This window comes from Cenococcum geophilum, assembly GCF_001692895.1.
Source record: "Cenococcum geophilum 1.58 unplaced genomic scaffold K441scaffold_14, whole genome shotgun sequence".
In the NCBI taxonomy this organism is placed as follows: domain Eukaryota; kingdom Fungi; phylum Ascomycota; class Dothideomycetes; order Gloniales; family Gloniaceae; genus Cenococcum; species Cenococcum geophilum.
The window spans coordinates 1,027,968-1,049,053 of NW_027137572.1; the positions used below are offsets into that span (position 1 = coordinate 1,027,968).

At 48.2% G+C, this 21,086-nt stretch overlaps 7 protein-coding genes across 7 annotated transcripts; 5 read left to right on the forward strand and 2 right to left on the reverse strand.

Annotated features, from left to right (window-relative positions):
- Positions 1–179: 179 nt before the first annotated feature.
- On the forward strand, positions 180–4,021 carry K441DRAFT_704588 (L domain-like protein). Its single transcript, XM_067653542.1, has 2 exons — positions 180–2,103; positions 2,161–4,021. The coding sequence occupies exons 1-2, from the start codon at positions 307–309 to the stop codon at positions 3,598–3,600; spliced, it is 3,237 nt and encodes a 1,078-aa protein (XP_067505663.1). The 5' UTR covers positions 180–306; the 3' UTR covers positions 3,601–4,021.
- A 67-nt stretch (positions 4,022–4,088) lies between these two features.
- K441DRAFT_704589 (voltage-gated potassium channel subunit beta-3) lies at positions 4,089–5,987 on the forward strand (the record flags this gene model as incomplete). The annotated part of the gene is made up of 8 exons (XM_067653543.1): positions 4,089–4,566; positions 4,599–4,632; positions 4,678–4,749; positions 4,858–5,096; positions 5,159–5,282; positions 5,396–5,450; positions 5,591–5,787; positions 5,847–5,987. The coding sequence occupies exons 1-8, from the start codon at positions 4,514–4,516 to the stop codon at positions 5,985–5,987; spliced, it is 915 nt and encodes a 304-aa protein (XP_067505664.1). The 5' UTR covers positions 4,089–4,513.
- Positions 5,988–7,458: 1,471 nt separating this feature from the next.
- On the reverse strand, positions 7,459–9,694 carry K441DRAFT_55213 (kinase-like protein). The gene is made up of 2 exons (XM_067643129.1): positions 7,717–9,694; positions 7,459–7,612 (listed from the first exon to the last, which is right to left on the reverse strand). Exons 1-2 carry the CDS (start codon positions 9,550–9,552, stop codon positions 7,580–7,582), a joined length of 1,869 nt encoding a protein of 622 aa, XP_067505665.1. The 5' UTR covers positions 9,553–9,694; the 3' UTR covers positions 7,459–7,579.
- Positions 9,695–10,691: 997 nt separating this feature from the next.
- On the forward strand, positions 10,692–10,847 carry K441DRAFT_552644 (uncharacterized protein; the record flags this gene model as incomplete). Its single annotated transcript, XM_067643159.1, has 1 exon — positions 10,692–10,847. A coding segment is annotated over one exon (156 nt), but the record flags the coding sequence as incomplete, so codon positions are not given.
- Positions 10,848–11,591: 744 nt separating this feature from the next.
- K441DRAFT_686122 (ERG25, C-4 methyl sterol oxidase) lies at positions 11,592–13,041 on the forward strand (the record flags this gene model as incomplete). The annotated part of the gene is made up of 4 exons (XM_067651958.1): positions 11,592–11,596; positions 12,033–12,285; positions 12,341–12,426; positions 12,480–13,041. The coding sequence occupies 4 exons, from the start codon at positions 11,592–11,594 to the stop codon at positions 13,039–13,041; spliced, it is 906 nt and encodes a 301-aa protein (XP_067505667.1).
- Positions 13,042–14,267: 1,226 nt separating this feature from the next.
- On the reverse strand, positions 14,268–14,576 carry K441DRAFT_527967 (transcriptional coactivator/pterin dehydratase; the record flags this gene model as incomplete). The annotated part of the gene is made up of 1 exon (XM_067642164.1): positions 14,268–14,576. A coding segment is annotated over one exon (309 nt), but the record flags the coding sequence as incomplete, so codon positions are not given.
- A 2,074-nt stretch (positions 14,577–16,650) lies between these two features.
- On the forward strand, positions 16,651–17,169 carry K441DRAFT_520928 (uncharacterized protein; the record flags this gene model as incomplete). The annotated part of the gene is made up of 2 exons (XM_067642141.1): positions 16,651–16,833; positions 16,966–17,169. Coding segments are annotated over 2 exons (387 nt in total), but the record flags the coding sequence as incomplete, so codon positions are not given.
- Between the last annotated feature and the right edge of the window lie 3,917 nt (positions 17,170–21,086).

Genomic DNA, 21,086 nt, shown 5'->3' on the forward strand with positions numbered 1-21,086 from the left:
GGTTGGAGTTCTTGCGGGCCATCAGATGGTCAGGCAAGTGTCGCAAACACGAAACTGGGCTAGTGCGACCGAGAGCCGTCGGTTAGCGTGGTTGGCGTGGTTAGCTAGTAAACACCAGGGGGGCCGGGCAACCAGGCACATGTGAAACTTCGCTCCAAAGCGAGCTCGACAGCCTTTCCCAAACTCGAAACTGCCCACGGCCCGGCCTGCAGCAAACATTCCACAGAGCGTGCCTGGCTGGACATGGGGCAGCATCTCCCTTCTGCGACAGGCCCAAAATTATTTTGTTGATTTGCAATTCTCCAGATGGAGTCCTCATCATCTTCCTCCATCCCCGTCAGAGCCTCCGGCCTCCCTCGGCCTTCCAGATTACCCGTGCTTAGGTCTTCTACGAGTCAATCACAGCTCCGCCCTGTGTCATCATCCGAACAGCTGCGAAGGAAAGCCTCTACCTCCTCTCTTGCTAAATCAACGCGATTGGTAGCGTCTTCCGAGGAACCCCTGCGAAAGAAAGCCTCCAATACCTCTCTATCCAAAACAGTCTCGCACGCACCAACCAATGGCAGAGTATCCGTGTCGCAAGCTACAAAAAGAAGCCCTCCCATCGCCCCACCAAAGAAACCCACCGAAAATGATAAGGTAGTCTTTAAGAAACCAATTGGAAGACCTTCGTCCCGCCAATCAAAGATACCGCACAACGTGGGAGACTTGGGTAGTTTCTCGCGGCAAGAGGATGGACTTGGAGCATTAGAAGGATTTCGTGCCTCCTCGAGGCAAGGATTTCGAGAGCCTGATCCCGAAGATGACCCTCAATACACGGAAGAGAATGGGAAGTACGCTTTGCCAAAACCAAGGAAGTCCCGTCCTTCATTATCGGACAGGACGGTCGAAAGCCTTGCACAAATTCCTTCCTCTCCGGGGGGAATTGGGAGACGAAAATCCAGCTTCTTCACTTCAGAAGTCTCGATGGCGCCTCCCGCGCGACCAGCATCTGCAATGGGAAATGGTAAGCGTCCTGGAACTAGCGATGGAAATTTTGGAGGCGATTCGCACCTCCCGCCAGCTACGCCTGCGAGACGTGGTCCTGGACACTCGTATCGTGGCTCAATGACAGTCCCAGGTAAGAGAAGCGTCAGTGCTGCCTTGTCATTCAATGCGTCGACACCAAGCAAGACGAATGCCAGTCCAAAACCAACATCTCAGACGACATATCAGCCACTTGCACCGTTGCAGAATATACGTGCAACTCCAAAGTCGAAACTGATCCTTCCTGGGAGTAAGACGATGGCTGCAAGGACTCCAAAATCACGTCCCTCTTTGAATGGTTTATTTGGACAACCTAGCTCGCCACCTGGCACATCCGCACCTGTTGCGTCTTCCTTACGTGGAGAAGATGCAGGGGTAGAGCACCCCCATGAACCTACATGCAGAGCCTCTAACTCTTCTGCGGCACTTCGAGAGCAAATCGCAAAAGCAAAAGCGGCACGGCGCTCTACTGTAACGAAAACAACTGAACCACTACGCAAAGCCTCAAGTTCTTCGGGCGCTCTTCGAGAGCAGATCGCGAAGGCCAAAGAAGCAGCACGTCGTAATGTCGCTGCCAAACAAAACCAGGATGAAATACTCGACTTCAGCGCTGGTGATTCAACCGAAGAACAGGTCGCGGTAGTTTCAGACCCTGCCGAAATGGCTGCATTTGACTTTGGCCTTAACGAAGATCCTTTCAACCTACGCCCGAAAGGAAATGCCTCTCTGCTTCGAAAACGTATTGACACAGCGAGGTTGGATGGTCGGCTTAACATCGCTGCCATGGGCTTAAACGAATTTCCCGAGGATGTCTTGCAAATGTACGATTTCGACTCAAGCGGTTCTACAATCCCTTGGGGTGAGGTCGTTGACCTTACAGCACTTATCGCAGCCGATAACGATCTTGAGGTCATTCCTGATAAACTTTTCCCGGATGTGGATGTTGACGCCTGTCTTGACAATGATGCGCAAGGACCACAGTTTGGAGGATTACAGGTGCTTGATCTACATGGAAATATTCTTAGAGAGATTCCTTCCGGTCTTCGAAGACTGCAACAAATAACCAAGCTAAATCTTGTATGTACTTGGCTTGCCGTAATATCAAGGTCCTAAAACTAAACTTTCCGTTTCTAGTCCCGAAACAAGCTCACAAAGGGCGCTCTTGAAATTATCGCGCAAATGGGCTCCCTTCGAGACCTCAAACTTGCAGAGAATGCGTTAGAGGGCGTTCTGCCAGGGTGTATTGGAAGTCTCAGCCAACTAGAAATTTTGGAGCTTCAGGGGAACAAGTTGTCGAGTCTACCAGATCAACTTCAAGAGCTTATTCATCTCCGCACCCTGAACATAACTGGCAATCATTTCAGGACTCTGCCGATGACCGTTTTAACAGCTATTCCTCTAATCGAGCTTTTAGCCTCAAAGAACGCATTGAACGGCTCACTTTTCCGAGACTCTGTGGATCAAGCACTACACTTACAAATTCTCGACGTGTCATCCAATGCACTTACATCAATCTGTGAAGCGGATACTATGTTGATGCCTGCACTCAAAACGCTCAATATTTCTAACAACCGGTTCGCGAGTCTACCTGACATCTCAAGCTGGTCAGAGTTGATCACCCTACTGGTGGGAGAGAACAAAATATCAACGCTACCGGATGGGTTCACTATGCTACAAAATCTTCGAAGTGCCGATTTTACTGGCAATGATCTCACCAAACTTGATGAACGGATCGCGCTCATGGAGGGTTTGGAAATCTTCACGGTGACAGCGAACCCTCTCCGAGATCGCAAGTTCCTTACTATGAACGCTGAAGATATCAAGAGGGACCTGTATTCGAGGCTGGAACCTGTTGTTGTCAAAGATACTCCTGGGGAAACAGTTGAAGCTAAAGATCAAGAATTGTGTGATTTGCCAGCTCCTGATGACTGGGTTTTGAAAGCGTCTGGCACCCTTGATCTATCTTCCAGGGATCTCTCTGAGCTTGATGGAGACAAGCTGACTACCTTTACCAAGATGCATGAAGTCCGGCAGCTTTATCTCTACCAGAACAGCTTCGATACCATGCCAGCGTTTCTATCCATCGTCAGTCATCTCACAGTCCTAGATCTATCAAAAAACAACATTGTAAAAGCCATCACAGAACCCCTGAGACTTCCACACCTCCGCGAGCTCCGACTTGCCAACAACAAGTTGCAATCGATGGATCCATTAATGGCGTGCCTCATCGCGCCCTGCTTGCAGCACCTCGACGTCACTAACAATCGTATCTTCGGCTCTCTTCCCGTTTTACGTGAAGTCTTTCCCGACCTCCTGCTCTTGATGGCTTCGGATAACGTCATCACGGACATCCCAGCCGAGGCGCTTAGAGGCCTCAAGGTAGCCAATCTCAGCAACAACGAGATTGCACGCCTGCCTCCGGAAATCGGCTTATTGGGTGGCACGCTGACCAGCTTTGAGGTTGAGGGCAACACGTTCAGAGTGCCCAGTTATGCTATCTTGAAGAAGGGGACGGAGGCAGTGTTGACGTGGCTAAGGGACAAGATTCCCAATCCAGATCAGGAGGCGTTTTGAACGGCGTGGCTGAATGCCATATAATATACCAAGGCTGTAACTATGGGGACTGGGAAGGAATTGGGAGAGATTGGAGTGTGAATTGGCGGGTATCTTTATCGGTGTAAACTAAGGACAGGTAATTAACTTTCGGTCATTTGCCCTATTCTTGGTTAGACCGTAAAAGTCGCCTAAGAGCTATTTAATGGCCTCTCAACTTATGCTTAATTATTGTCCGAGGATCAGTTCCGGGAACTTCTCGCTAGTGCATCTACTGTGGTCTAGGGTCTCGCTAGTCGAAGTGCAATCCAAACCTCAACCATACATTCGAATTGCTAATTCTAGCATTCCCTTGGACTTCTTGGCAATTTTCATCCCGCCGGAGACACTTGGAATTGATATCGTGATCAGTGGCGGGCTGGTGTCGCGTTGACTGCGTGAGCATTACTGGGCCAGGACCAATTTCGCGCTTCGGGCTCAGGCTTTATTTAGTTCCGTACAGCCCTTCCAGCCATAGATGAACTTGCCTAAACATCACGGCCACAGCTTTTCAACTGCATTGTTAGTGCGGTCATGCACACTTCCGCACAATTTCGTCCGCGGTCATCCCAAAATGGTCTTTTTCGATTCTCTAAACTAGCGGCATCTCGATCGCAATTGAATCCCTAATATTGCCCCTATTGAGGCAAATTGCTTATATTAGGACAAAAGAGTGTCGAGTATATCGTGGATGTATATAACAAAGCTTCTTCACCATCACTCCTACTCATTCAAGCAAGCATTGAACTCTACCTCACTACTTGTCTCCCTAACTATCTCCCAGGTGCACTTCCTGCCCACAAGATTATTAGGACCGCCCCCTAGCTTTGCCGACCCGTAACCGAAGCTATCTCCCAACCCACAATAGCCAATGTAGTTGAGCCAAAAATCCAATATGTTAAGTTCGCACTTTCCCAATTGCCCTAACCTTCACCGTTTACTCCAACCGTAGAATAAATATTGATATATAGCCCACCCAGCCTCGGAAAATCTGGCCTCAAGATCTCAAAAGTGGTCTTCGGCGCCATGTCCTACGGCTCCAGCGCATTTGAGCCATAGATCCTGAACGAAGATGAAGCGCCGCCGCTGCTCGAGTACGCCTTCAAGCGCGGCATCAATGTCTGGGACACGGTACACTCCCCCGTCCCCCACCTTCTGCCCATGTACCCATACCCAATCCCAACCCCAAGCCTCTTGCAATTCTTCCCCGCATCCAAGCGGACAGTAAGGTGCTCCAAGACGGATCTATACAGTATGGGTAAGAGCGAGGACATCGTTGGTAAAGCGATCAAAAAGTTCAACATCTCACGCTCGCAGCTCGTGATCATTGACGAAGTGCTTCTTCGGCATGAGCCAGTGGTCTTGGCCAGCGGGAACGTTAATTTGCAGATGCTCATGACTAATGACGGGCCCATGGTGAACCGGGTGGGGCTATCGCGGAAGCATATCTTTGATGCTGTGGACGCGGGTGTTGAAAGGTAAGCCCCCGTGATGAGTACTAGTTTCGGAGATTTGATGAGCTGATTTTTGATGATGGTAGGCCTAGCACGAATATCGACGTGCTGCAGATTCATCGGCTGGATCGGAGCGTGCCGGTGGAGGAGACTATGAAGGCGCTGAATGACGTGGAGAGTGGGAAGGTGAGGTATATTGGAGTGATCTCGGTAAGTGGCTATAAAGCTCAAAGTAATACGATGAACAATACATTTCAGGCATATATCCGAGGACTTACTAATCACGGCGAGGTAGATGGCGGCATGGGTTCCAGATGTTGTAGAATATCGCAGAGAAGCATGATTGGCATAAGTTCATCAGCATGCAAACTATCATAGGTGAGCAAAACCGTCCTTCAAATCTCTGGATGGTGGATTTTCAGGGCAGGAAATTTACCTCGAAGCCTCAATAAGCGGAGGTCAGGAACAAAAACGACCTCAGAGCTAACTAAACTCTAACAGTCTGCTTTATCGCGAAGAGGAGCGCGAAATGATACCATACTACCAATATGCAGGAGTTGGCCTCATCCCGTGGAGCCCTCTTGCCCGCGGAGTCCTCACCCGCCCTTGGTCCGGTCGTTCAACAAGGCGGGCGGAGACCGACGTATTCTTACACCATCTCGTTAGATTTGGTGAAAACGAGACTGACAAAGAGATCATAGATCACTTAGAAGAGGTAGCAAAGAAGCTCGGAAAGAGTAAGCAGCTGTGGCCGTCGCCTGGAGCTTGAAAAAGGGTGTGAATCCGATTCTGGGCCTTGCAAGCAAAGAGAGGATTGATGAGACGATGGAGATGATAGGATTTGAGTTGGCGAAGGAGGATCTGAAGTACCTCGAGGAATCCTACCAGCCGAAGCACGTTGCTTTCGTTGGATAAGAGAGAAACCTGTCTCTGGACAGCGATAGCGGTTTAATGACTTTGGACGGTGCATATCAAAAATCTATGCACAAAAGTATGATAAATGAAGCTGTAATGCACAGCTAATATATCTCCACTCCAAACAGTCATAATTTTAGCGGATTCTGTGGAAAATTTGCATCTCGTAAACGTCTCCAAAAGCACATTCTACACGCACGGTTTCATAATGTAGCGTACTATAAAACCTCACAATTTGGGCGCTGGTTATGACTCGTTAAAGGCGAGATTTAAACCTTTGTGGTTGGTCTATAGCAGAAACCATCCGCTTTCCAGGCGTAGGATTGGGTTTCTCTAAATGGCTTGCCCCAGCAAGAATACATTTCTCAGGATTACTTGACCCCGAAGGTTTTACTATGTTTGAAGGGGACCGCACCACAGTGATAGGTGATGGAGGCAATTTAGGAGTTGGACATATAGAAGCTATATTTTCGCGGGTAGAAGCTGACGTTACCGGAGGCGGAAGGGGCGGCGGTGGTGGAGGGAGAATATCAAAAGGTTGGGGATTATAGGAAAGAGGGAGAGGAGGCACTAGTAGCGGAGGTGGTGGCGGTGGCAGTGGAGGTCGAAATAGAGCAGAGTCGGGATATCCTAACTGGGATGGATGTGTTAACGGCGGTGCAGGCGGAGGCGGAGGAGGCGGAGGCGAAGGAGGAGGAGGCGGAGGAGGAGGTGGTGGTGGTGGTGGTGGTGAGTTGCGATTACGCGAAGTATAATATTTTAGGGGGTATTGAGGCGGTGGCGGCGGCGGAGGAGGTGGAGGAGGCGGAGGCGGAGGAGGAAGTGGAGGAGGCGGAGGCGGAGGCGGAGGCGGAGGAGGTGGTGGTAGTGAGTTACGATTACGCGAAGTAGAATATTTTAGGGGGTATTTAGGAGGAGGTGGTGGTCGTAGGTTACGATTATGTGAAGTAGGACATTTTGGGGGATATTGAGGAGGCGGTGGTGGCGGAGGTGGTGGTAGTAATGGGGGGTGCCCTAGGGGAGCTGGCTGTGGCTGAAGTGTCTTTGAAGGTACCTTGGAAAAGCACATGGTGGAATGGATATTACTACCTGGGCTGATGAGCATGGACGTTGTAGTTGGTGGAACGAGCATAGCCTGAGTCCCTGAGGTTGAATTAGCAGCTTCTGTTGGTTGATCCTCAGACTTTAAAGCTGATATCGCTTCAGCGTGAGAAGTTGAACTGCAAGGTGAGTCAATTGAGTTTGCAGAGGAGGCCATTGAGGAAGACGGATTCTGAGCAGATCCAAGAGATACAATGTGACGGGATATTGAGAGCGGAGATATTAGATGATTCTGTGTCTCTGTAACATCGCCAGTTAGAGTGATAGGCTGGTCAGATGAATACCATAGGGTTTCATCTTTCTGATGCATTTTCGAGATTGGAATTTTTATACCATAAATCGCGAGTGATGGAACTGGCCGATAGTGATAAAAGGGCCAGCTATCAGCTCGCGGTTCCGGAAGGTGAGTTGCAAAGACCCCTGGATGTTTGGGAATACTACTGTTAACCTCGTTTCGTGGTGGGAGGGAGCGTAAGATAGATTCCGGGAGACTACATGCTGCAGGTTGCGGGTACGAAAAGTAGCTGTTCCTCTTTTCCCGCGAAGATTCGTTAGCAATTCTGGCGACGATTTGAAAACCCATCATTTTCCGATTGGGATGGAGGGCTAAATCATGTGTTTTACTCACAGCGTTTCCTAATAAATTCCCCCACATGATACCCAACTTTCCACTCAAGGTTTCATTAGCACCACTTTCCTCCGTAATACTATGGTCTTTAGGCTTGTAACTGATCTCTTCTTCTACCTCTATCATATCTTGCGATTTTGCTTGCATGCTAGAACTCATTTCCTCTACTAGTTTGGTAGGGAGAATGCAGACATTTTCATTTAACGGTAATTTATTCTGATCGGATAGAGAAGAGCTCTTCATTGGAAATTTCCCCATCACTGGCGTAGCACATTCGTGCACGTGATTCCCAATGCCACTTTCTTGAGATTGTGCGAGGCATGCAGACCACCCAACCACAGCTCTGGGTTCGCTGGCCTCCGGACCTTTTTCTCTCCTCCGTTTTGGGTCGGCAAGCAAAAGGCAATTTGAGCAAAAGAATTCGCGTTGAATTGCTTCGCGGCTACCAGTCGTACCTGGCGTAATGATAGTTTTCATCTTGGGCCTCTCCTTTGCATCCTCCCGAAGCATGCCGCTACAGATGCGAAGCCAGAACAAGTCGCCCTCACTGCTATAACTTCTTTGCTTGTCCTCCATCCAGTCCATGACAGCAGTAATGTTTTGAGAGAATGGAGACAGTGAGCTAAAACTTCTGTTCTCATCTTTATCGCATCCATAGCCATTCAAAACGCTCCAAATTTCCATCAATACGCAGCCCAGTGAAAACACATCAGCAGCACGACCTCGAGGCTTCCATAATTCGACCTCAGGGGCACTATACTTTGGTGTTCCTCGATATCTTCCATCGGTGACTGAATCAGCGAGCCCGGACACGTCTTTTGATAGGCCAAAGTCGGTGTAGAGAAATCTTCCATTATGAAGCAGTATATTTCGCGGCTTAATGTCTTGATGGCGTATTTTACACCGGTGGATGTGAGTGAGTCCCATACACAAACAACCTAAAGCCTTTCTGAGGTCGTTGTCCGCGATAAGTGTTCTCCGCTGCAGCTCTGGTTCTTTCAATAGACTCCACAAATCTCGGTCTGCAACGGGTAGCATGAGAATACCTAGCTCTCGGCCGCGGGTGTAGGTAGCGAAGACTTCAACGACGTGGTGTTGATCTGGATTTAACCTTTTGAGCAAGCTGGTTTCTATGAAAAATTGATCTCGGATCTCTTTCGTGACACCTTTCCAGGTTTTCCGTGCACAAGTAGATGACCCTATGAGCTCGACTTTATCGACAACGCCTTGAGAGCCAGAACCCAAATCCCCTAGAATCTTTAGCGGCAATGGAGCTCCGATTTCGAAGTTAATATGACAACCCTTACTCCACCACGAGGGTAAAATTCGGAATTGCTCTACAAGGAAAGTTTGCATGGTAAACTCAACTCCAGCTTGTCCAATGATCTCAATAAGCTCCTTTTGGGATAATGGCAGGCTAGAATCAAGCGTCCTAGCCGAAACAAAGTATTTCGCGAGGTCTCTTCGTTCGCAAATATTGAGCGTGAGATAGATTTTCGCCATGCCCTCGAGATTGATAGATTCGTTGCTGATACCGTCGAGGAGTGGCTTCGAAAACATTTGGGCATTCCTTATTGCAAGATCCACAGTATGGAGGATGGCCTCTGTGATTCGAATATTCTTTTTGGAGACATATGGACCTACATCAGGACCCCCGGGGGGGTGGTCGGGGTTGGGAAATAGGTCCCAGGGCAAGAAGGAAGAGTCCGTAATATGTTGGTGCTGTAACTTTCGCGCGAGCTCGGCGACGAAAGTTTCTGTGCGTGCCTTTACATCTCTGAGAGCACTTTCAACATTCACCCCCAGTTCCCGATCTACCTCTGCGTGAGGATGCATCTCGCGATAGCCACCGCCCTTATGTTATTGTCGAACAAAGTCGCCGAAGGTGAGGGCCGCGGTAGATTACGAATATTGTTCTAAGGACTAGGTTGAATAACGAAGTGTACTTGGAGAGACCCTCAGAAATTTTAAACTAGTCAGATTTCACCGCCTCATTCTCTGCAGCAAGGCTAAGAATCACGACCCAATGGATAAACGAGGCGGCTGACATGGATATTACGCACGAATTAGGCGAGATCGTGCCCATGTCGGCCACCACACTTGCGATTGTGATGGTACATAGCTTTGATCTCATATTATTAGAGGGCTCCCAAAAGTCTCTTAATACTTTTCGCCATTCCGCACTTGTATCTTTCAAGAAGGTCGAGAGCCACGGCGGTTCCCCTTGTGGGGGCAATATTTCGCCCCAGAAAAGGGGCAGTCCACATCCCCAATTCCAAGGGGTCTTTGGAGGTACAGGGTCGGGTTGTATTGAGAGGTTCCGAACCAGCCGGCATATTGATCCATCCACTTCAACTACACTACGTGCAAAAGTCTTGATGTGGTGATTGGCTAAAACCACGTTCGCCCAAAGGACAGAATAACCCAGCTGCTTCCACTGGTGGCAGACCGTAAAAGTGCTTGTAAAATCATTGTTTGTTGATATATCACGAAGATATTCTAAAATGTATAGTAAGATTTCTAAAGGAATCGCCTCAATTGTTGCCGTGACCACGCTGTTCGCAGGCGATTTTGGCCGGGCGGAATGATTCGGGGAATTTATTGGCTTCCAAAAATGATTTAGAATCAAGTGTGTTTTAAGAATGGAGGTTGTTCCTAAGTGATGACCCGAAGATCTCCGTCTACTGGGTTAGGAATCGCTTGGCCGAGGACGAGCCAGGATCTTCCGGAACAGCAGCTGGGTAATTCAAGCTATGCTGCGCTGGATATTTGCAACGAAGATTGGTCTGTTACACAACTTCTACTTTGTAATGGAAATGTATTGAACTCTGTCATGAAAAGAGAATTATTTATCCGCCTGTGTGACAGGTCTGCTAAAGAATGATTATATTCGAATTTCTGTCAGCTTGTACACTCTAGGTTATCAAGGGTGACCTCCAAGGTGAAGACGCCTCTCCTCCACCATCCAAGGGTAAAACGTTGTGGTGTCAATCCTTGGCCCCGAGAGCTTTAAGACTTCTCCTGATACCTATACAAACGCATATAAATGTATTTTCAAATTCATGCAACAGCACAGTGTCAAGCAAATCTTAGCAATGGGCACATTTAGCATCACGGATACCAAGGACTAGTCTTCCCTGATTGCTTACTTGATGGTATCAATAATATGAATGTTTGGTCGTTCAACATGGCAACAAGTTGTCAACATCGGGAAAACATTCAATGAAGATGCGAAGGACTTATATTGGACTTAATATCGACTCGGACTTGTTGCTGATGGTGGAGATGGCCTAGTTCAGACCACACATGTCGGCGGTAAAACCTGGAAACATCAATAACCAGAAAACAGTTGGCTGGATGGTTGGTGGATCAGAGGGAGAAAGCTCAAGCGGAGCACGTGCATAAGAAGCCGCTTCTTTGTACGAAGTGATGACCGTTTTGATACCCAGCAAAGGAGTTCAGCCTGGATCTTGAACAATATCACGGATGATATTAGCTTTGGTTGTTTCGGTAATGGTCAATATCCTTATTATTGTGTAGCCTAGTATGGCTCAGGAATGATTTCTGGGAGATTTTAGACACAGCAATGGAAAACTGTGTGCGCTCCTTAATCCAATCATTTGATCCGGTGGCGTAAAACTGGCTTCGTTTTGCAGGCTCAATTGCTTGAGTACCATAATTCATAGCCAGAGCTTCTGACGTTTCTAGCTCCAATCATAATAGCAGCACATTCCGTGAATGATTGGCACATCCCCCTACCGTCATATTAGCATAGCCCGCAGACACGACGCGCGTACGCAAGGCGAATGTTACCCAAAACCGTGCCAGCGCGGTTGTTCGACACCCGTGATGATCTGATACAAACGTGATGTAGTATGGAGTGCGCAACCATTTTCCCACGATTCGCGGGTTTTCGAAACCCGGGGGGCAACAATCGAACGACGATGTTTAATGAGCGGAAGGTGGTAGGTAAAAGTTTGGCTGGCGTGAAGATGTAATTGGTGGGGATAAAGCCCTTGAACGAGATGGTTCATCACGTGATGGCCACTAGCGCTCTCGGGAAGACCTGTTCCTGCGTCCCTGAAAGTGGTGTGGTCGTCGCAGCTCTCAAAAACCCTTGATAAACCCATATTCTCTTAACTTCTACCTTCCACTGGCCTTCCATTGATTTACAGCTCCCCTCCCCTGGAGACGTTTGGGTCTGATCGGAATTGGGATTTCGCGCCACTGCTGAAATCGGGGATTTACGATGTGCGGACTTTTTTCCCCAGCTTCTCCTATCACAGCTTTAGACATTTAAGCTAACCGCACAACAGGAACTCTACTTCATACCTCGTCCCTGTGGCGACGGATACCTACTGGGGGTCGTTTGAGGAGATCTCGAAGTACAATGTTCAGCTCAACTATTTCGAGCGCCTCTGGCTGGCGTGGTATACTTTCATGCAGAACGATGTCCTTGCCACAGGGATCATGTCCTTTGTTATGCATGAGACTGTATACTTTGGGCGCTCTCTGCCATGGATAATCATCGCCCGCATACCGTATTTTAGGAAGTACAAGATCCAGCAGGTATGTTTGGCTTGCTGTCGTGTGCTAGGGTGCATACAATTAACCTTGGTGCTAGCAAAAAGTTCCCACGGCGTATGAACAATGGCAATGTGCTTTACTCGTGCTGCTCAGTCATTTCACCGTCGAGCTGCCCCAGATTTGGTGTGTGCGAGTGCATGTTAAATTTAACCCTATCATGTTTAACATTATTTCAGGCTGTTCCACCCCATAACCCAATATTTTGGCCTTGATACTGGAGTACCCTTCCCCTCTATCTACAAGATGGCCTATCAAATTGCAATCTTCTTCGTTTTGGAGGATACCTGGCACTACTGGACACATCGCGCGATGCACTGGGGACCTCTATATAAGAACGTCCATAAGATCCATCATCAATACTCCGCTCCCTTTGGCCTTGCCGCTGAATACGCGTCGCCAATTGAAGTCATGGTCTTGGGTTTGGGCACAGTCGGCTCACCAATTCTTTGGTGTGCCATCACCAAGGATCTCCATATCCTGACCATGTATATCTGGATTATCCTCCGTCTGTTCCAAGCCATCGACGCGCATAGCGGTTATGAGTTCCCATGGAGCCTGCACCACTTCCTCCCGTTCTGGGCCGGCGCTGACCACCATGACGTACATCACGAACGGTTCATTGGCAACTACTCGAGCAGTTTCAGGTGGTGGGACTACTTCCTCGACACCGAGTCTGGCCCCGAGGCCTCCAGGCGTCGTCGGGAGCGCAAGCTCGCGAAAGTGAATAAGGCGCAGTAAAGTTACTCCGCTTCTGTGAGAACTTCGGGGCGTGCTGCGAATTGCAAGGGGCGAACCATCCGCGGAGCAATCTTCCGGTCTCCACAAAAAATCGGAAACCGAAACTGCATTTCGATTCACCAGTTGCCGCAATTCTCCACCCAATTACCTACTCTAGTGCCTCTTCGCGAAATGATATCATTCACCCCACTGTTAGATCGGGTCCCTGTGCATGGAATTGGCGTTCAGAGCGAGCCGTTGCCGCACACGTTAGTGCCGCCGTTGTTACATCCGAGCGAACCGTCTTAGAACAGTGATGACAGTTTAATTTTTGCATTTTGGGAATATTAATTGGCGTTATGCGGCACAGGAAAGGGGAGGCGAATGTAAATGGCACTCTTAGATAATGCTGAAGCATTGTCGCTTATAGCTCACTATCCTAATACAACGTTTTGGATTACTTATACTTTTAGCCTTATTCTTGCTTGATGAATAATACCATGAATAATCTCCCACGATTGCTGCTGCGACCCGAGCTCCCGCACATTCGCCAGATGCCACCCGATTCGGATGCGACACCGATATTCCGAATCGTGCCGTCCTTTTATGCCTCTGATCTTTTTGAAGCATCCTAGCGACGAAGAATTACACATATCGTTACTTTGTAGCCTGTTTAAGTAATACTGGAGCAACCCAGGATCGACAAAAGCGGGCTGGCGTCAGCAGGCTATCAGATGTAATCAAAAATAACTGCTCCGAAGCAGCAACATCAGCCAAGAACAGGTTCGCGGCAACCGCTCGGGCCTGCAATGAGTAATCCTCTAGCTCCAGCCTGTGACGCCGGCAAGCAGCGCTCGCAGCGCTCCAATCGGGGTTTGTTGTCCACCCAGATGGAATTGATGCAAACACGAAAGCTGCACGCAGGACCGGCGTGCAGCACTGCTTGCCACCCCGGCGCCCACCAGCCAGTCTCGGCCGCGATTTGCGATGCTCGCCGCTTCTATTCAGGGCCTGGACCGCTCGAAGCGTCGTCGCAGCTTGGCCGCTATTGCGTGCGTGGGGATGTGCAGAGCACGCTTTTGCTGCACGACTCGGTCGCTGCGAGTGTCGGTTGCTGAACCTGCTCCTGCTCCTGCTCTTGCTTCTGCTCCTGCTCCTGATCCAACTCCAACACTCATCCCAGCGGCGCCCTTGCTGCTATTTGTAGTGTCATCTGTACTGCTACTGATGTTCTCCTGCCTTGGCATTACTCCAACCTCTCCAGCGACTCGGTCACAGAACTCGGCCATCAGCACGTCCTTCTCCGACAGTCCGCGTGGGCGGTGCGTTGTCCACTCAATGCTCACTTCGCTATACAGGTTGTGCCACGATGGGTGGTGTCGCTGCTTCTGGCATTCAGCAGCCACGAGATTCATGAAGCTCCAAGCAGCTTTAAAAGTCTTGAAGCGGTAGGTACGGCCGATGCCGATGCGGGATGCGGTCAAGGTCCAGGGGGTGGAGTGGAGGAGGGAGGAGGTGCGGTCGGGCAGATCATTTGGAGAGTTAGCGGAAAAGATAGGACTCGGCGTTGGAGGATTGTCGGTATGAGTGGAGCTATCATTGGAATTGGAAGTGCTGCTGGACGTCGAGCTGGTGTTGCGGTAGGATTGGTGAGACGTGAGGCGGAAGGGGGTTAGTGGAATCTGGAGAGCTTGATGCACGATAGATGGAATGCCTGAACGATAGATGGATTGGTATTTGCTGGTGGAGCGGTTAGACAAGGTTCTGGCTTGACATTTTAGAGGTTGTAGATCAGGGAATAAAGCCTGCAATGATCGACGCAGCACAGAAGGGCATAAGATAGGAGGTAATACCAGAGTGCGTGCAAGAGTCGCAGGTGGCGCATAGTCATCTTGCCGTTCTTGATATTCCTGGCGTTTGATTCTGCGCTCATATGCTCAAAGGAAACGATTGGATCATGGATCTCATGTAAGGCTCGGTGTTGAGGTTGGAAATTCGTATGTTTTCGTCATACCACCTGGATGATGCTTGTGAGTTCGGTTAAGACAGCAAGGCGGAAATTGGCAATCAGGCCTGCACCATCAAAACACAACTAAAATTAATTAAGAAAAGTCGTGAATATAACAGCAGAGACCCTGATCTAGCCCTTTGAATAGAGATTATAATAAAAATGTCTTTGTTGTGGACATATCAATGGCAATTTAGATTTGCTGAGCCCGCGTGATACGGAGCAATTCGATGACCGACTCGGCCTTGGCATAGAGACATCAGAGTTCAGGAAATCACCGTAGCCTTCCAGGTTGCTTCAACAAAAATTACAGTATCAAGGCGAGCATCATGTGGTGTGTTGCCCGACTCAGCGCGCCTCTATTAGGGGAGGGCATTGACCTCAATATGCTAGGTACTCTATATGGTGGTGGTTTTCGGATTGCTCGGATGACCCGTTCTGATATTAACGCCGAAGCTGACTACAAGACCTGCCGGATGGGTAACGCTGATAAGTCAGGACTCTTGGGACGAACCGCTATCCCCCCTTCCCCATCCATCGTCAACCCACCCCCAATGCTGGCGCTGGGCTCACGGGAGAGTCGGAAGGTTACAGCAATTAGTCTTTCGCAACAGAGTGCCAAGCACATATTGGTAAGCACGTCAGCTGGCTCATACAAGTGGAGGCACTGGAGGTTGGGCCTGCAGTATCGTGATTTGTTGTACCTAATGGACCCCTCCCTTTGCCGAACAGGGTAAATGGACAATATAAGCGCAGGTCATCGTTCGCTGCTGTCGTAATTATTCATTCATCAGTAATGCGCACGTCGAGGAGCACAGCGCCCTAAGGTACGAGCCCTGAGTGCGGTGATACGGTGCCTTCGGACCCGCTACCAGAGGCAATCATCCGACAGCCGAACCTTCTTGCGGGCTTGGGCGCTCACCTACGCTTTAAAGCCCACGACTCCTCAAAACCAGAAAAAACCTGCCTGACTCAGCCCTTACGAGAGCACATACATCCACCAACCAAACCAGCCATCACTAAACGGTAAGCAAACCAGCGCGTCTAACCCTTTCACCAAAGAAGTCCGCGGCTGTGGAAAATCCTCCGCAATGGCCCGTCTCTCCAAGCTTGCCATGCCATGGCATTGTCTGCTAGAATGCGACGAGATACTAATCACTTTCGCTCCGCCCCAGCTTCCTGCATTCTTTGCGACAAAACCATCCACACTTCGGACGCCTCAAACAGCTCAATAATCAAGCGCCACACCCATCTTTGCGTGACGATACCGACGTAATTTTGCAAGCCTATTACTCACGTCGACGCGACGGTCGCTGTTGCACCGAATCTTCAATTTGATGCCGCACGGATTGCCTTCGCAGTACCCCTACGCCATGCAACAACCTGCTCAGGTAAGCTGATAGAATCCGATGCTTACTCCTCATCTGGAGCGCGGACGCCTGCTGACAGACCCAGGAACAGCAGCCCACAATAGAAATGAGTTAGATTCCCACCTATACTCTAGACTTGTTATGTATAGCATGCGACAAATCACTAACTTACCTTGCGGTAAAGGCTTAAGAGAACACCTCCTCGCTGCCGGAGCTGGTCAACCACAAGTACCAGTGCCAGTCACTCCGTCGTCGCAAATACACCAAACGCATTCCGCCAGTCCGCACAGTCACGCTATAGATCCTGCCATTGCTGGCCCTGGATACACAATGAGTGCCGGCGACAGCGGCGGCGACGGCCACTTGAGCGAGGGCAGGAAAGGTCGAAGAGAGCTATCGACATCGAAGCGGGCGGCGCAGAACCGTGCCGCACAGGTATGTCGCGTTAATTATCGGAGGGTAGCCGGAGTTGGGTGGTTCAGGATGGGAACCTGCCTCGCTTCGACGACCGTCTATCCCCAGACATGGCTTCATAAGAGCTGACTAACATCTACCTTGTCATTATAGCGCGCCTTCCGTCAACGCAAGGAAGAATATATCAAACAGCTCAAGGATCAGGTGAAAGAATTCGAGCAGCTATGCGAGATGTACAAGAACCTCCAGACGGAGAACTACCAACTGCGCGACTACATCATCAACCTCCAGTCGCGTCTACTCGAAACACAAGGCGAAATCCCTCCGGCACCCGCCAATATCGACCTATCGCGGCCACATGGAGAGCCTTCTAGCCAGCAGCAAGGCGAGCAGCAGCAAAGCTCGTCGGCTGGATTATCAGAAAGAGAGATTGGCGAACTGCGAATGGCAGCAGCTCAAGCCGCTGCTGCTGCACGCCAGCAAGAGCATCATGGATCAGACATGAATAATGGCGGCAAGCACCACCATGAAGAGGCAGCGTATCTACCCTCCGAATATCCTGAGAAGAGGCAAAAGGTCGATGACACTCCAGTGTCTTCAGGTAATGACATTTGTGTTCTTACTCTTGCTGTTGACAAAGCCCGCTTGAAGTCCACCTCACTGGTCTATCCTTATGCGCTTTCCTTTCAACGGAATGTTGCTTCAAGTATAAAGCTAGCTGCTTACACTCCATTTCACACAGGATCTCAAGCCCCATCGACTGGCGACATCGGCGCAAGTCCTCAAAACGGGGTCTAGTCCTTCGTTAATATGATGCTGCGATACCCACGATTGTCTGTGCCTCTACCTCTATGGTTGAAGCGCACATCAAAGGTACATCATGGCACTCTTAGCTTGTAAAAGCTTTCTTTCAATAGATTTTGCCCACTTCAACACCTTTTTTTATTCAGTTTCTTGCTGAGCACGAAGTTACGTATGGGGGGGTGTCTCAAATTTGCTGTTTTCAAACAGGAACTAGGCGTTGACGGAGCTATCATTGATATAGTATCATTTACTATTCAGATCAGATTTCCCTCCTTTTTTTTTGGTCGTGGCTGGGTTCCTCGCGGACCTGGCTTCGGCTTTGTTTTATGGCTGGAGAGGTGTTTTGTCACATGATTGCGACATCACTGGCTCGCTTGTATGCGGGATGAGAGATGATGTGAGTTTTCGGGTTCTGTGTACTTCTAAGTCAGTTGCTGTATGGTTTGTTATCTGCTGCTAAGATTTTTAGTGGGAGATAAATGCAAAATGGCGAGAGAGTTTTAAAGAATTTAGTGCTTAAGACGAGATGTGGGAAAATGTTTCTACGACTTCCCAGACGTCCTCGAATTGTCGATTTTGATCGACTATTTTCGAATGCAGTGAATAGGCAAGCAATCTCGCAAACAGGCGTGTATTCCGAGGTGACAAAATAGATTTTGAAATACAGGCCATCGACCGGAAATTTTGGGCCCGGCCTTAATAGCGAATTCAACTCTTCAATGTGGCCCGACGAATCTATCTTCAGCCTTATCCCTTGCACAGATAAGAACATCGACTTTTTGGTGTCCAAATGTAAGCAAATAACTTCCTTAATCGAATACCACTATGTAAGAAGGGCCCCTGTTGGCAGGAGCACGTAAATTGACTCAACTCTAAAGAATGGGGCCCTATATACAATATACACCCAAAATTCGATATATTTGTAGCTTCATTTAAGACAATCCTAGAAATCACTCAACCTTAACTCTTTATATTAAGTAGCTGCCAACGAAAATACGAAAACCTCCAGAGGAAGTTCGAAATAAGGGTGCTTACCCTTGAATATGGCAAAAAGAGGCGCCCGCCCCTTACCAGCATGATAGAGGCTTTTACAAGAAGGTGCAGCGGGAAGTCGTGGTCAGCGGGAAAGAGCTATGATTGAGCATATCACCACACCTCAGTCGGAGAATTTTATTAGGCGAAACACACAGATATGTTTAGTTCGATCCGCCACGAATACCAGGATTTAGCAGCAATATAAGTGAGCTTCGGGATCCTCTATCTATACGTGAGCCTGGATACATACCCCAAGGCCCCTGAAACCGGAGCCAGGGCCGTGACCCGGTCAATAATCCGACCAATAACCCGGTCAGCCATCTGACCTAGTAGAGGCGGCCTCAGGCACATAGTCAGGAGCCTGCCGTGGTCATCTCAACAGTCTCCGACAAGCTCGAGCTCAGGTGCCTCTTCCACCTCCTCCACCTCCCCACCCGTTCTCCAGAGTCCGCTGAACGCAATCACTAAGCGACGAGCAAAAACCTTTTATCATACCTCATACCACTACGGGAGCGTAAAAATAAAGAATAATACAGTACGATCATGGTTGGTACACTCTCAGACTTCTGTAGAGCACATAGCTAACATGCGGGAGGTCCGAAGGGGTTTGAAATTTATTGATAATCTAAGAACCACTATAGCCTCAAAGACTGCAGTAGGATATTTTTCAGCCTACATTACGGCATCGTAATTCTGCCTGCCTCTTTCTCAAACTATATTTGTATCTTTCACTTCGGGCTCTGTAACACGACGCCGTTGATTCGGCGCGCCACAACACTATTGCTCACCGACGCGCTGACGCTTGAAATGGCATAGTTTGTCGCACTATTGTAATTCTCTGGCGCCTTAGTACACCAGCTAGTATCTGTTCCTAAGGCCGTCTGGCACCACTTAGCCCTTACTCCATCATTCGGGGCACAATACTGCTTGGTGCAGAAGTTTGATGTGACTTACGATGACCACGTTACTGAACGTCAGCGATCCAGAATTCCAAGAAACCCCATCCAGCTCTATCGCAAATATTGCCTGGTTGAAGGATTTGCTGGCTGCTCCCCATTAGATTTACCCTATAACCCCTCCGCCCCATCTCCCCGGCTAAAGCCACTTACAGTAATAAGGTCCTTTACCTTCTTCTTTTTAAAGCCCTATCTTTTACCAAAACCTAACTATAGCTACTCTAAAAAGAGGTTACTAAAAGACTATTGCTAGTTCCGTAAATACTCTATAATAAATAGAACTTTCTCTTCCCTTATTACCAGGCGCGATATCCACTTAGCGGATACTCCAGTTAGCGTTTAGATAGGCGTCCGCTAGTTAACTAGTATTATATTTATAATAGGGGTGGGCGATTTAATTACTAACATATTACCTATTCGGCGGCGCTTTTTACTTAATATCGCGGGAGCTAATAGGGTAGATATATTAATCGATTATAGAGCTGCTTCTACGGATTAATTTAACGGTATTTTTAAGATAGTAGCTGTTATAGAGGTATAAATTAATTTCGTTAAACAAGGTAACTGCTTTATATATAAAATAAGTTAGATTGCCTAAGAAACCTTATAAAAGTCTCTCAGACTATAGAATTAACTTTTTAACAATAGACGCAGTCTTACTACTCCTAAATAATATCCAATCTAAAAATAGTAGGAAAAAAGCTAGACAAAGGATAGCTACTACGTTATTCCTAGACGTAAAAGGGGCTTTTGACTATGTCTCTGCAAACCAGCTTCTATCTATCTATAAGGAACTAGGACTACCTATAGCGTTTACATAATGGGTAGCTACCTTTCTTAGCAATAGAAAGCTACAGCTCTCCTTTAATGGGCAAATATAAGAAAAAGTAGAACTAGAAACAGGGATACCACAGGGTTCGCCTATCTCCCCTATTTTATTTCTACTATACCTACGCAACATCTGTAGGCTAGAGACAGAAGGAGCCTATTCTCTTAGCTACATGGACGATTTTGCAATTGCGGTTACTTCAAACTCAGCTAAATCTAATTGCAAAAAGCTAGAGAGGATTGCGCGAGAGCTAATATCTAGAGCTAAAGAAGCTGTTAGCTTTAATATTGGCAAAACAGAGCTTATACACTTCTATAATAAGCGTACCACTATAGAAGAAGGGCTAAAGCTAGGAGACGTAGAAATATCCCCTAAACCCCTAGTTAGGTAGTTAGGAGTATTCCTAGACTCTAAGCTTACTTTTAAACAACATATAGAAATAAAAATCTCAAAAGCAAAAGCAGCCTTCTATTTAATTAGAAGACTAGGAAATATATAAAGAGGTCTATCTCTATAAGCCCTACGGCAGCTCTATATAGTTTATATTACTACTATAGTAGACTATAGAATATAATGCTAGTGGAAAAGTAAATCTAGAGACTACCTACTAGCTAGGTACCAATCTTTATAAAATAAGGCCCTAAAACTAG